The sequence below is a fragment of the Oncorhynchus gorbuscha genome, linkage group LG09, assembly GCF_021184085.1.
Source record: "Oncorhynchus gorbuscha isolate QuinsamMale2020 ecotype Even-year linkage group LG09, OgorEven_v1.0, whole genome shotgun sequence".
NCBI lineage: Eukaryota > Metazoa > Chordata > Actinopteri > Salmoniformes > Salmonidae > Oncorhynchus > Oncorhynchus gorbuscha.
In genome coordinates this window covers 79,770,044-79,784,917 of record NC_060181.1, presented here as the reverse complement: position 1 = coordinate 79,784,917, position 14,874 = coordinate 79,770,044, and the positions used below count along the sequence as shown (strand labels likewise).

General features: G+C 40.7%; 1 protein-coding gene across 3 annotated transcripts; it reads right to left on the bottom strand.

Moving 5' to 3' along the window:
* Positions 1-2,063: 2,063 nt before the first annotated feature.
* On the bottom strand, positions 2,064-5,833 carry si:ch211-214p13.9 (cell surface glycoprotein CD200 receptor 1-A). 3 transcript variants are annotated; one of them, XM_046361150.1, is made up of 7 exons: positions 5,325-5,833; positions 4,086-4,166; positions 3,414-3,719; positions 2,964-3,251; positions 2,435-2,543; positions 2,295-2,328; positions 2,064-2,200 (listed from the first exon to the last, which is right to left on the bottom strand). In XM_046361150.1, exons 1-7 carry the CDS (start codon positions 5,440-5,442, stop codon positions 2,108-2,110), a joined length of 1,029 nt encoding a protein of 342 aa, XP_046217106.1. In that variant the 5' UTR covers positions 5,443-5,833; the 3' UTR covers positions 2,064-2,107. The 3 variants fall into 3 exon arrangements, with proteins under 3 accessions (XP_046217106.1, XP_046217107.1, XP_046217108.1); XM_046361151.1 differs by having other exon boundaries at positions 2,964-3,248; XM_046361152.1 differs by lacking the exon at positions 4,086-4,166.
* Between the last annotated feature and the right edge of the window lie 9,041 nt (positions 5,834-14,874).

Here is a 14,874-nt window from a genome sequence, read left to right as displayed (position 1 = left end):
CTGTCACAGTGCCATCTGTTTTGTCACCAAAGCCCCATAAACCACCCACCACAGCGACCTGTATGCTTTCGTTAGCTTTACACATGCAATACAACATTTACAGGAGTTTAGTAGTCTTTATTTTAGGTGAAGTATGATGCGTAAAGACATGTAGGCTAGGCTCATTGAAGCCAATTACAACAATGTTACATTTACATTTAAGTCGTTTAGCAGACGCTCTTATCCAGAGCGACTTACAAATTGGTGCATTCACCTTATGACATCCAGTAGAACAGTCACTTTACAATAGTGCATCTAAATCTTAAAGGGGGGTGAGAAGGATTACTTATTGTTGACTACCAATGCTCCAAACATAAGCTATTGAGTACTGGATTATTATTTTTTTTACTGTTGCTATTATTTGTTATTGTACACTAAATAATAAACTGTAGTATCAATCCACAATGGACCAGAACAAAAACATTCCATGCCCCAGCTGAATTGGAGTTTATGACAATGCGAAGACAGTCAATAACCTACGAAACTTGAGAAAAACACATGCAGTATTAAGCCATGGAATGTGTTGATTGTCCAGTGAGTGTCCAAGCCCTCATCACACCTACAACTTGTTTATTCATCAAAAGTCAGACCTTTTCCACCACCTTCAGCTATTGCGCTCATAATTATGGCTGTGAAAATGGCCAAAAAATATTTCTGACACATCCCTGGAAGTATAGCACTACCAATAGCACTACAGATATCTCCTTCCATGAATCAAATGGCACGAGCACAATGCACTGTTTGGATTCTGGAATTTTGGGGGATGAATGTGGGCAGCCGCAAGTAGCTTACTTTTGGAAGTGATTTGTTTGACAAACAGATGACAACATGGTTGTTGTTGTGTTCATGCCACATTAAAATGTAATACATTTTTTGCATTAAGTTACGTCTTTACTATTAGGCCCAGGACAATTTTAATAAGAGGCTCCACCGAATGTCACAGTATAATTGGTACTCTGCAACATGCATACACATTTTCTAAATTGAAAGCAACTGACTCAATTAAAAAAGCTTAGTTGTAAAGTTGGTTCTCAGATTCAAAATATTCTCTCCTGAATCAAACCACAGAGAATGTGGTGTGTGCTTCACGTCCTTTTACCATCAGCTCAGGGTGTAAGTTTCTAATGTAAATAATCTGTTGTTATTACAAAGAAATATAATAAACATGATATTTAAATTCAATCATAAATATTAACTCAACAAAAACAATGTAATCATGCTTCAGTGTAATATACATTTTGATTTTGATTAAACATCTCAAAATTGCACTCTTGCCCACGAGTAGCACATGATACACAGGGGTGTGGGAACAGTCAAACGTGTATGTTATGAGAGCTGTGGTATACAGACTACACACAGACTACACACGGTCATAGTTCTCAGTGTGCAAATTAGGAAACTGGAAAGATCATCTCTGATCTGCCCACATGTCACTTTGGTTGTAGAAATCTCTGTAGAACTGTCTAATCTTTGGCCATCATCTCACGTCTCCAGGATGTCATTATTATATAGTTATCTGTAAGGAAAGTTTAGGAGTTGTGAGGCAAGTTCTCAAGGTTATCATTGAGACAGAGGCCTGTGGTTCGGTAGAGAAGCAGGGGGAGTGGGGGCTGTGTCTGCAGTGGTGCCACACGTCTGCTGGGTGGAATCCCTTTTCATCTGCCTCCACAGGCCGGCGTGATCTGTGAGGGTTTCCTCTCCTACCTGAAGCTCTGCGTCATGTCCTATCTACCTGTGTCATTTACTGGCTCATTGTGGCTTTTCTCAGTTTCATCAACCTCCAACTTTGTAAAGAGTGGTGTACAGAGGTCTGTCTGTCTGTCTGTCTGTCTGTCTGTCTGTCTGTCTGTCTGTCTGTCTGTCTGTCTGTCTGTCTGTCTGTCTGTCTGTCTGTCTGTCTGTCTGTCTGTCTGTCTGTCTGTCTGTCTGTCTGTCTGTCTGTCTGTCTGTCTGTCTGTCTGTCTGTCTGTCTGTCTGTCTGTCTGTCTGTCTGTCTGCCTGTCTGCCTGTCTGCCTGTCTGTCTGCCTGCCTGCCTGCCTGCCTGTGTGTGTGTGTGTGGGGGGGGTGTTATGTGAACAGGTCTGCAGAGGAGTTGTAGATGGAGTTGACACGCTGCACGTAGCTGGCATAGGGCTCTACTTCCTCCACATAGTCCTGTGACTGAGAGAGAAACACACACAATCATCACCATTTACAGTAAACTGCTAACTAAGACATGAAACATAATGCAGGATATGGTGCATACTCTACATACCTGAGGAGCCTTGGACTCAGATGGTGTGGCGGGGCTGTGAATACACAGATAAAGCTCTTTATTACACAAGCAATGATATTGAAAAAAAACATTTGTATTCATTAATGATGTAAAAAAAACAGAATAATTTGTATTCATACCTAATTCTGCAGAGGTGTTTTTGTGTGAAGTATAAACCACCCAGAGTAGCCATAATGACACTGATGGTTACCACGGAGATGATGACATGTAGCCAGGGTATTGAGGCCGCTGAAAGGGAGATACAATTATAAATAATAATAGTCATAATAAACCTATTATCATCCCATTGTATTTCAATTACATTCAATCTGATAAACATTGAGATTTCACTTCTAAGTCATGTTCACAGTGAAATTCACAATGCATTAATTTCAAATAATATGCCAATGCAGTAACGTCCTCTAATAGACATTTGAGAATTGGGGTTAATTATCTCTCCCAACTCCCATACTTCATAATGCCTCATAATAATAATCTGATCATTCTGAGCGTCTGCTAAATGACTTAAATGTAAATGTAAATGTAAAAAAAGCTATGATGTTCACTCCTATTCTAAAATACTGATATATTAATTATACAGTAAGTATCCTTCCGCCCAACCTGCATTTTATAGACTCAAACAATGTGGTTCACAATAGCAGTCTCTACCTTTAGGGATCGGTAGTGTCACAGTATGCACCTCAACCCAGGAGGGATGTCTGACATCACAGGTCAGGTTGCCCATAGGGATGACATCAGGCAGGACCAACCGTCTCTCCACAGAGTAGGAGCCGTCTTGGTTCTGTATGGTCTTTATAGTGCCGGCTGTGGTTGAAGTAGAGTTCCATGTGTTCCTCCAGGAGATGGAGGCAGCTGGTTTCCCCCCTTCAGCTAAACACACAGCCACCCTCTTGCTGCCCTCCCACTCCAGCCAGGCAGACACTGTGGGAGGAGCTACTGTTCACACAGGGGGTAGGAAGGCGGGAAGAATCAGCCCTACTGTATAGTCCTACACTACACAACACAGGCTACACTAACTTGGAATAAAAATATGACATACATCACATAATCCTAAAATCTAGGCTACAGATTAATGCATAGAAAAAAACAGTTTCTTACCTATAACTGATACCTTAATGTTTGCAGAGTTGCTCCCTCCTCTGTATACTGACTCACAGTAATAGAATCCCTCATCACTGATTGAGAACTCAGGAATGCGTAGGTATGATTCACCACTGGTTGTGTTTAGCATGACTTTTCCATCGTTGCATGAGTCAAGAGGTTGGTCATTAACACCTGATGATATTTGACACACCGTTCCACCCCGGTCTATTTTCCAGATGGTGTAGATCATTTCACTCCAAGTCTTATTGCAGCACGTTAAGATGACCTCATGGCCTAGATGAAAATGTTCACTTCTGGCAACTGGGGAAATTATGTTAAAAGACTTAAGATTGAATACAAAATCAATAAAAAGATGACTAAATGCATAAATTCATTTTATGTTATCTGAAAATCATATTTTGATACCACTGTAAAAATGTACAAGACTGGTCTATGGTATATTGAGAAGCTTGATTGGGCTATGCCAGTCTAAAAGCCTTATCTCTGAGAGTCATGAAAGACTAACCGGTCTCGTCCCAGGAACAGGAAACTAATACAGATCATTTCCTTTTTCTACTCTTCTGAAAATAAAGTTCCATTCTTCTCTTAACATGAATGTGACCCCATGCCAGTTTAGGCTAATAGAGTGGCACCAGTGAAGGTTTGGTTAGACATAATGGTTTTTACCGTGCAGTCGAAGTTCTGTAGATGTAATTGTAGTGGAAGGAGGGGTAGTGTGAGAGGTCACAGAAATGTGGTTGTTATGTCCTGAGAGACGGATCAATGTGCATGTTAGTGGTATACAGTAGCATGTCAGAAAAACGTTGTGGCAGGCATTAGCATACACAGTTAGTGATTTCATCAAGTGCACGAACAATCAACAATCCAGCAATCATTGAAGCATGGGACTGATAGAAGAGTGAATCAAAACAGTTGATTATAAGGCTCAGCATCAGAAAAAGTGTTGAGTAAGGGAAGTAGGTTGACTTCATTATTGACTTTACATAAATGTCCAGTGATATTATTTCGGCCATTATTGAAAAGTTAATTAGTTTGTTAGTAAAAGTATTTTAGATTTTTGTTTTTGTAAGGAAATAAAATATTACATACAGTATCTAGCTTCCAAGACATATACTGTAGGTATGCTTATAACCATACTTTCCACTTCTTAAACAACCCCCCGTGTCATACCTAAGACATGATATCATGGAAGGTTGTCTGTTAGGTTACTGAACTTTCTGAAGTGTTTTTTTTTCTGGGTCACAGCGTGCTCCTTTATTATTGTCTATGTTTACTTTCGACAGGTGCAACCTCTATGGTGGTTACAGAAAGTCACACGACCCCCATACAGTGCCTGACTCGTAATATCACTTCCTCCTCAGAGTCCCCCCATCATGGAGGAAAGCTGTATCATTGTCTCAATCTCCTCTCAAACACAGGAGAAAACATGCATTCCTTCCTCTGTAAAGCATGCCACCACCCACATATTCTAGTCTTTACTATATGGCACTCTGCATTTTCCTTCCATTGGTAGAATCAAATGGAACTATTTTTTTTAAAGGTTCCATTAGATTTGTTTCTAATCATTCAAATCTGTTCCACTGACTTGGTTTTTAGTTTGACCTCAAAATAACAATCATAGCAGAATTCTCAATTCATGTCACAGTAATCGTCAGCCCTCGGAGATTCAACAAGCAGCCCACACAGTCTACAATCTAAAGCAAGGGTCTCCCTAGTCAGAGCATAGTTTTCAGCTATATTGTTCAGTCATTAAATACACATTTTCACTGTATGATATTTCATCAGATCATATTAAAGCTATAGCAATGCATTGAATGTTTTATGAATAATTTATCTCTTAACGCGGTAGTCAACAGAAACCAAAACCAGACGGATAAACAAAATGAAGTAATGAGATGCCCAAACCGGTTTCCAAACTCCAGGTAGCAGAAATAGCCAGGAGAGAGATGAATCCTATAATCCATGTGTTCCCCATCTCTGTGGTTGTTCGTTCTATGACTCCTGACAGCAATGCAGTACTCATCAAGACACTGCTGCTCGTTCCACCTGTCCCCACCCCCCAAAAAAACGAAAATAAACCCTAAACTCTCCCCCTGGTCCCTATACCCTTATCCCTGAACCCCAAAGTGGCCTCTATTTTTGTTCAATTCGGTCTCCTCGTCTCAATGTGTCATAACTGTACGGTTTGTCATGCCTTGCCTCTGTACCCCAAACTCTAAATCTGAGTTGATCTCTCTGCTCTCATAAAAGCTGTCTGTCTCTGTCCTGATCTACACCTACATTTACATTACATTTAAGTCATTTAGCAGACGCTCCTTTCATCCCTTTACTGACGTTACTCTACCGTAACAAGCGCCCCTAAATAAACTAAATAATCCTTCCCTCTCCCCCTTTCTCCTCTGTACATCTCTCTTTCTGACAATCTCCCACACAGGGGTGGCGCCTGTTTCCTCTCGTGCCTGTCACATGACCACAGAGTACAAAACAGCCTCTAAACTCTATGAAACAGCAATAACTGTTGTGTGGGAGATTCAAATCAAATCCTAGTTCTTACTGTCATTCTGTTCCAAGTCATTGAATTGAATTTGTACAATGGGCCCTAACATGTAGAGGAAACTCTTTCTCTAAGTTATATTATTACCTTCGTAATGAAATACTATTATGCATGTCATATAAATATCAGTTTGGAAACTCAAAAGTGGCAGACCAGCCAATAGGTCATTGAGGTCCTTACATTACTTGACTTGTTACTTTAAGTCAAAGTCATTTTCCTAATGTCATGTTGGCAGCTCAGAGTGAACACTGTCATTACCAGCTAATAGATGTGAAGCTGGCCTATGCTATATGTGTCATTACCAGCTAATAGATGTGAAGCTGGCCTATGCTATATGTGTCATTACCAGCTAATAGATGTGAAGCTGGCCTATGCTATATGTGTCATTACCAGCTAATAGATGTGAAGCTGGCCTATGCTATATGTGTCATTACCAGCTAATAGATGTGAAGCTGGCCTATGCTATATGTGTCATTACCAGCTAATAGATGTGAAGCTGGCCTATGCTATATGTGTCATTACCAGCTAATAGATGTGAAGCTGGCCTATGCTATATGTGTCATTACCAGCTAATAGATGTGAAGCTGGCCTATGCTATATGTGTCATTACCAGCTAATAGATGTGAAGCTGGCCTATGCTATATGTGTCATTACCAGCTAATAGATGTGAAGCTGGCCTATGCTATATGTGTCATTACCAGCTAATAGATGTGAAGCTGGCCTATGCTATATGTGTCATTACCAGCTAATAGATGTGAAGCTGGCCTATGCTATATGTGTCATTCATTACCAGTCATTACCAGCTAATAGATGTGAAGCTGGCCTATGCTATATGTGTCATTACCAGCTAATAGATGTGAAGCTGGCCTATGCTATATGTGTCATTACCAGCTAATAGATGTGAAGCTGGCCTATGCTATATGTGTCATTACCAGCTAATAGATGTGAAGCTGGCCTATGCTATATGTGTCATTACCAGCTAATAGATGTGAAGCTGGCCTATGCTATATGTGTCATTACCAGCTAATAGATGTGAAGCTGGCCTATGCTATATGTGTCATTACCAGCTAATAGATGTGAAGCTGGCCTATGCTATATGTGTCATTACCAGCTAATAGATGTAGCTGGCCTAGCTATATGTGTCATTACCAGCTAATAGATGTGAAGCTGGCCTGGTCATTACCCTATGGCCTATATGTGTCATTACCAGCTAATAGATGTGAAGCTGGCCTATGCTATATGTGTCATTACCAGCTAATAGATGTGAAGCTGGCCTATGCTATATGTGTCATTACCAGCTAATAGATGTGAAGCTGGCCTATGCTATATGTGTCATTACCAGCTAATAGATGTGAAGCTGGCCTATGCTATATGTGTCATTACCAGCTAATAGATGTGAAGCTGGCCTATGCTATATGTGTCATTACCAGCTAATAGATGTGAAGCTGGCCTATGCTATATGTGTCATTACCAGCTAATAGATGTGAAGCTGGCCTATGCTATATGTGTCATTACCAGCTAATAGATGTGAAGCTGGCCTATGCTATATGTGTCATTACCAGCTAATAGATGAAGCTGCCTATCTATATGTGTCATTACCAGCTAATAGATGTGAAGCTGGCCTATGCTATATGTGTCATTACCAGCTAATAGATGTGAAGCTGGCCTATGCTATATGTGTCATTACCAGCTAATAGATGTGAAGCTGGTGAAGTCATTGGCTAATAGATGTGAAGCTGGCCTATATATGTGTCATTACCAGCTAATAGATGTGAAGCTGGCCTATGCTATATGTGTCATTACCAGCTAATAGATGTGAAGCTGGCCTATGCTATATGTGTCATTACCAGCTAATAGATGTGAAGCTGGCCTATGCTATATGTCATTGTCATTACCAGCTAATAGATGTGAAGCTGGCCTATGCTATATGTGTCATTACCAGCTAATAGATGTGAAGCTGGCCTATGCTATATGTGTCATTACCAGCTAATAGATGTGAAGCTGGCCTATGCTATATGTGTCATTACCAGCTAATAGATGTGAAGCTGGCCTATGCTATATGTGTCATTACCAGCTAATAGATGTGAAGCTGGCCTATGCTATATGTGTCATTACCAGCTAATAGATAGATGTGAAGCTGGCCTATGCTATATGTGTCATTACCAGCTAATAGATGTGAAGCTGGCCTATGCTTATGTGTCATTACCAGCTAATAGATGTGAAGCTGGCCTATGCTATATGTGTCATTACCAGCTAATAGATGTGAAGCTGGCCTAGATGTCATTACCAGCTAATAGATGTGAAGCTGGCCTATGCTATATGTGTCATTACCAGCTAATAGATGTGAAGCTGGCCTATGCTATGTCATTACCAGCTAATAGATGTGAAGCTGGCCTATGCTATATGTGTCATTACCAGCTAATAGATGTGAAGCTGGCCTATGCTATATGTGTCATTACCAGCTAATAGATGTGAAGCTGGCCTATGCTATATGTGTCATTACCAGCTAATAGATGTGAAGCTGGCCTATGCTATATGTGTCATTACCAGCTGAATAGATGTGTCATTAAGCTGGCCTATGCTATATGTGTCATTACCAGCTAATAGATGTGAAGCTGGCCTATGCTATATGTGTCATTACCAGCTAATAGATGTGAAGCTGGCCTATGCTATATGTGTCATTACCAGCTAATAGATGTGAAGCTGGCCTATGCTATATGTGTCATTACCAGCTAATAGATGTGAAGCTGGCCTATGCTATATGTGTCATTACCAGCTAATAGATGTGAAGCTGGCCTATGCTATATGTGTCATTACCAGCTAATAGATGTGAAGCTGGCCTATGCTATATGTGTCATTACCAGCTAATAGATGTGAAGCTGGCCTATGCTATATGTGTCATTACCAGCTAATAGATGTGAAGCTGGCCTATGCTATATGTGTCATTACCAGCTAATAGATGTGAAGCTGGCCTATGCTATATGTGTCATTACCAGCTAATAGATGTGAAGCTGGCCTATGCTATATGTGTCATTACCAGCTAATAGATGTGAAGCTGGCCTATGCTATATGTGTCATTACCAGCTAATAGATGTGAAGCTGGCCTATGCTATATGTGTCATTACCAGCTAATAGATGTGAAGCTGGCCTATGCTATATGTGTCATTACCAGCTAATAGATGTGAAGCTGGCCTATGCTATATGTGTCATTACCAGCTAATAGATGTGAAGCTGGCCTATGCTATATGTGTCATTACCAGCTAATAGATGTGAGCTGGCCTAGCTATATGGCCTGTCATTACCAGCTAATAGATGTGCTATTGTGTCATTACCAGCTAATAGATGTGAAGCTGGCCTATGCTATATGTGTCATTACCAGCTAATAGATGTGAAGCTGGCCTATGCTATATGTGCATAAGTGTTTGTGTTGAACAAACTCTCTCCGTACACTGCAAACAATGTAAATGTTACCTAGATTATTTTTTGTATTGTAAAATATTTTTGTTGTTGTTGATCCCACTGCATTTACTTGTTTTGAGTTGACTTAGCTAACCCAGAATATGCATCTAGATCATTTTGATTGTTTTAAGATATTCTGACTTGTTTCGAAACTTGTTTAGGTTAAAGTAGGAAAAATGAGCTGCCATATTATCTGCCAGAGCACTAAAATCATTTACCTTAGTAAGACAAGTCAATGCATTCTAATGGGAAGAGATATCTATATCTATCTAGAATGTTATCTCACTCTGCACAGATAATGTAACACTTACTGCGGTGTGTTAACAAAAGAGGGAAGATGTTGATGACTATCACATTGAGCTTTTCAGACGGGGAGATTAGCGAACATGAACAAACATTTAGCTTGTGTGGTTTTGACAGAGACATGCTGTTTTACAGGATGTGGTAACAAATACCCCTAATTAACATTCAACAGATATTAACACCATCAACAGATAGGATATAGTCTAGCAGAAAAACAACCCATTGCAATCCTGATGTTGAGACGAGAGGGGCTTGGTTTTGTCTGTGTCACTTCTCTGTTCTTTGGAGACTTGATTGTGTGCAAGCTGGCAAAAAAAAAGCTGATGATTATGAATCTGATGCCGAGTCTAAAACGTATGCCCTGGCCACAACCAAAATAACTTTTGGCATTGTCCATGTCACGCCCTGACCTTAGAGATCCTTTTTTCTCTATGTTTGTTAGGTCAGGGTGTGACTCGGGTGGGAAGTCTATGCTTTCTATTTCTTTGTTTTGGTCGGGAATGATTCTCAATCAGGGACAGCTGTCTATCTTTGTCTCTGACTGGGAATCATACTTGGGCAGTCCTTTTCCCCTCTTTCATTTGTGGGATCTTATTTCTGCATTGGTTGTTATTTTGCCCTGCAGAACGTCACGTTTGTATTTGTTTTGTTGTTGTCAGTGTTCATTAAATAAATAAATAAATAAATAGAATGAACACGTACCACGCTACGCTTTGGTCCACTTCTTCCCATGACGATCTTGACAGTCCAGTAATATCTTGTATGTGAATTGATGTTCAGTAACTCATTGTGTTCTAACTAAGGATGGGTATAGGTAGGATTAGAGTAGAATATTAAAATATGCCTTGTGGTTCAGTGTTCAGAAACTGTACTAAACTGTTCTATAAATAAATCCATGTGTACATTATTTACATTTAGTATATTAATACATTTGGATTTGTTCTGGTCTCACGGTGTAATATATAACCCCAGTCAAAGCAATTCACAAAACGTCATGCTTTCTTTCTACCTGGCAGCCACATTTTGAAAGACCTACTGCATTGGTTAATCAGAAAGCCTGGTGGAATTGCCTTAGTGTGCCTTGCTCATAGGCTGAAGTTAATTGTTGAATGACATTCCGCACGCTTGCTAATAGTAAAGGAAGTGGAATGACGTGACGCTAGGCTGATGAGGTACAATTATGACACGATCATATAAATATCTGATATGCCTGAGGTAAAATTATAATAATTATAAAAAATAACTGCTATGCTAATGAGGTAACATCATAAACACTACCCTATAAATACTGGCTATACTGATGAGGTAACATTATAGACACTACCTTATAAATACCTGCTATGCTGATGAGTTTTATGAGTTTACTAGATGAATGAAAAGTGAAGATCCATTTTGACCAGCCTAACTGATTGAACTTCTGTAACTACATTTAATTGAGTACAGGGTGAAGGAATGACAAAGGCAGAATACAATATGTAATTTTATTGAATAGTTTGGGGTAGGCCTCATCTCTGAGGAAAGCTCCTCAGAGCCAGATGCGGATGACAGGTTACCCTATGCTGGGCAGCTGGCATCAAAACCCCCTAAAAATAGTTAAGTTACTCACTTAGGAGGAGGGACACAGCAGAGCAAAGGTTGGATATAAAGATTGAAGATAAATAGATGTGAAAGAATGTGAAGAATAGAACAAAAGTGCAATTATGCTTTAATGGAAAGTATCATATGGAATGTTTATTATTGCAATCACGCTGAGCGCAGGATGAAAATCGTGTCATGGTGTTTTGCTGAAATTAGATGTCTGTGTATAAGTCTACCCAGCTATGCATGCTAGGGTGGCAGGGTAGCCTAGTGGTTAGAGTGTTGGACTAGTGACCGGAAGGTTGCAAGTTCAAACCCCTGAACTGACAAGGTACAAATCTGTCATTCTGCCCCTTGTTCAGGCAGTTAACCCACTGTTCCTAGGCTGTCATTGAAAATAAGAATTTATTCTTAACTGACTTGCCTGGTTAAATAAAAATGTAAAATGCTGTAAGAGATACAGTGGGGCAAAAAAAGTATTTAGTAAGCCACCAATTGTGTAAGTTCTCCCACTTAAAAAGATAATAATTTGCAAATAAATTCATAAAAAATCCTACAATGGGATTTTCTGGATTTTTTCTCTCTCATTTTGTCTGTCATAGTTGAAGTGTATCTATGATGAAAATTACAGGCCTCTCTCATCTTTTTAAGTGGGAGAACTTGCACAATTGGTGGCTGACCCCACTGTATATTATTATTTGTTTCCTGGTCCTATAAGAGCTCTTTGTCACTTCCCACGAGCCGGGTTGTGACAAAAACACTCATTCTTATGTTTAATACATGTATCGTATAGTGTTTGTGTGGCAGGCTTACAATGATCAAAATGGTCAAAAAACAACATGTGAGAGTGAGCAGACCCTGGTGCTTGGGGGTATGCAGCTGGAGGTTAAATGTTTAAAGGGGTACAGGGCTATAAAAAGTTTGGGAACTACTGCTCCATAGGAATGAAAAGATTTCTACAGTATTTCAATGAAATGTTTCTAGGACAAAATTACATGTATTTCCGTCTTTTTGTTGTTGTTGTTGTAGTGGGGACAGTAACATTAGTCATCTCAAAAAAAAAATTGTTTAAAGAAAAAGAATTACACAATATAATTTAAAACATGAAAGGTATTTGTAATATAATAAATGTGGGAAAAACTCATGTAGACATAAATAAATGAATTTCTATAGCGTCCGACCGTTTTTTACAAGGGAGTGCCAAGATGGAGGCGGTGGCACAAAATGTCTTGCATTCATTTGCATACATGTGTGCGTGGAGACTCTCTGTTTCTCTGATATAGCTTGGCAGTTTCCTGTGCAGAGTCACAGTCTATTCTCAGAACTGACACAATGCCATGAGTCTGCCATGATAATCACAAAAGCCACAGGGACAATACAACTGCATGGACATGGGGAGAGTCCCCAAGGAGCTAACATAAATAGTGGCCTGATATCAGCTATCACAAGCACCTATAACTTCTGAAAATGAAAATAAGATTCAGCAAAACATCAAAAACATTACTTCCAACCGTGGCCTTGTGTACAGACTTAGACTTAAGACATGTGCAAACTTTACCCTGATGTCCCTGACTTTACCCTGATGTTCCTGACTTTACCCTGATGTCCCTGACTTTACCCTGATGTTCCTGACTTTACCCTGATGTCCCTGACTTTACCCTGATGTTCCTGACTTTACCCTGATGTTCCTGACTTTACCCTGATGTCCCTGACTTTACCCTGATGTCCCTGACTTTACCCTGATGTCCCTGACTTTACCCTGATGTCCCTGACTTTACCCTGATGTCCCTGACATTACCCTGATGTTCCTGACACGATGTGTTGTCATTTATAGTAACTGCATAGCGTTCATTGGTAGAGTGTGGTTGGAAATTATTTGTGTGTGGGTGGGTGTGTTATTCTTTTCAAAGACATGATCCACATAGGCCCTACTATGTGATGTTCCAGAGATGCGTAACCACTAATTAGTCATGTTTCCATTTGGTTGACACTGTGCCCTCCTTTCCTTTCAACATAGCTTTTTCTTGATTACTTAAGCCAAACTGTAGGAAAGACACAGGCATCCCTGACCCAAATACAACAGGCCAGAGCAGTTTTTCTATGTGAAGGAGAAAAAAAATGCAAGTTAGGATGTTTAATTTGTTTCTTTTAGTCTTCATATGGAATTTTTCATATAATCTCAGCAAAAAAAGAAATGTCCCATTTTCAGGACCCTGTCTTTCAAAGATAATTTGTAAAAATCTAAATAACTTCATAAACCTTTATTGTAAAGGGTTTAAACACTGTTTCCCATGCTTGTTTCCCGTGCGTGAACCAAAAACAATTAATGAGCATGCACCGGTGGAACGGTCGTTATTACACTAACAGTTTAAAGAGGGTAGGCAATTAAGGTCACAGTTTTGAAAACTTAGAACACTGAAGATGCCTTTCTACTGACTCTGACACACACCAAAAGAAAGATGTCCAGGGTCCCTGCTCATCTCTGTGAACGTGCCTTAGGCATGCTGCAAGGAGGCATGAGGACTGCAGATAGGGCCAGGGCAATAAAATGCAATGTACTTTACTGTGAGACGCCTAAGGCAGCTCTACAGGGAGACGGGACGGACAGCTGATCGTCCTCGCAGTGGTAGACCACGTGTAACAATACCTGCACAGGATCGGTACATCCGAACATCACACCTGCAGGACAGGTACAGGATGGCAACAACTGCCTGAGCTACACCAGGAATGCAGAATCCCTCCATCAGTGCTCAGACTGTCCGCAAAAGGCTGAGAAAGGCTAGACTGAGGGTGTGTAGGCCTGTTGTAAGGCAGGTCCTCACCAGACATCACTGGAAACAACATCGCCTATGGGCACACACCCACCGTCGCTGGACCAGACAGGACTGGCAAAAAGTGCTCTTCACTGACGAGTCACGGTTTCTTCTCACCAGGGGTGATGGTCAGATTAGCGTTAATCGTTGAAGGAATGAGAGTTACACCGATGCCTGTACTCTGGAGCGGGATGAATTTGGAGGTGGAGGGTCCGTCATGGTCTGGGGCGGTGTGTCACAGCATCATTGGACTGAGCTTGTTGTTATTGCAGGCAATCACAACGTTGTGCGTTACAGGGAAGACATCCTCCTCCCTCATGTGGTACCCTCCCTGCAGGCACATCCTGACATGACTCTCCAGCAAGACAATGCCACCAGACATACTGCTCGTTCTTTTCGTGATTTCCTGCAAGACAGGAATGTCAGTGTTCTGCCATGGCCAGCGAACAGCCCGGATCTCTATCCCATTGAGCACGTCTGGGACCTGTTGGATATGAGGGTGAGGGCTAGGGCCATTCCCCCCAGAAATGTCTGGGGACTTGCAGGTGCCTTGGTGGAAGAGTGGGGTAAGAGTGGGGTATCTTAGAGCAAGAACTGGCAAATCTGGTGCAGTCCATAAGGAGGAGGCAGTACTTAATGCAGCTGGTGGCCACACCAGATACTGACTGTTCCTCTTGATTTTGATCCATCCCCCCTTGTTCAGGGACACATTATTCAATTTCTGTTCGTCACATGTCTGTGGAACTTG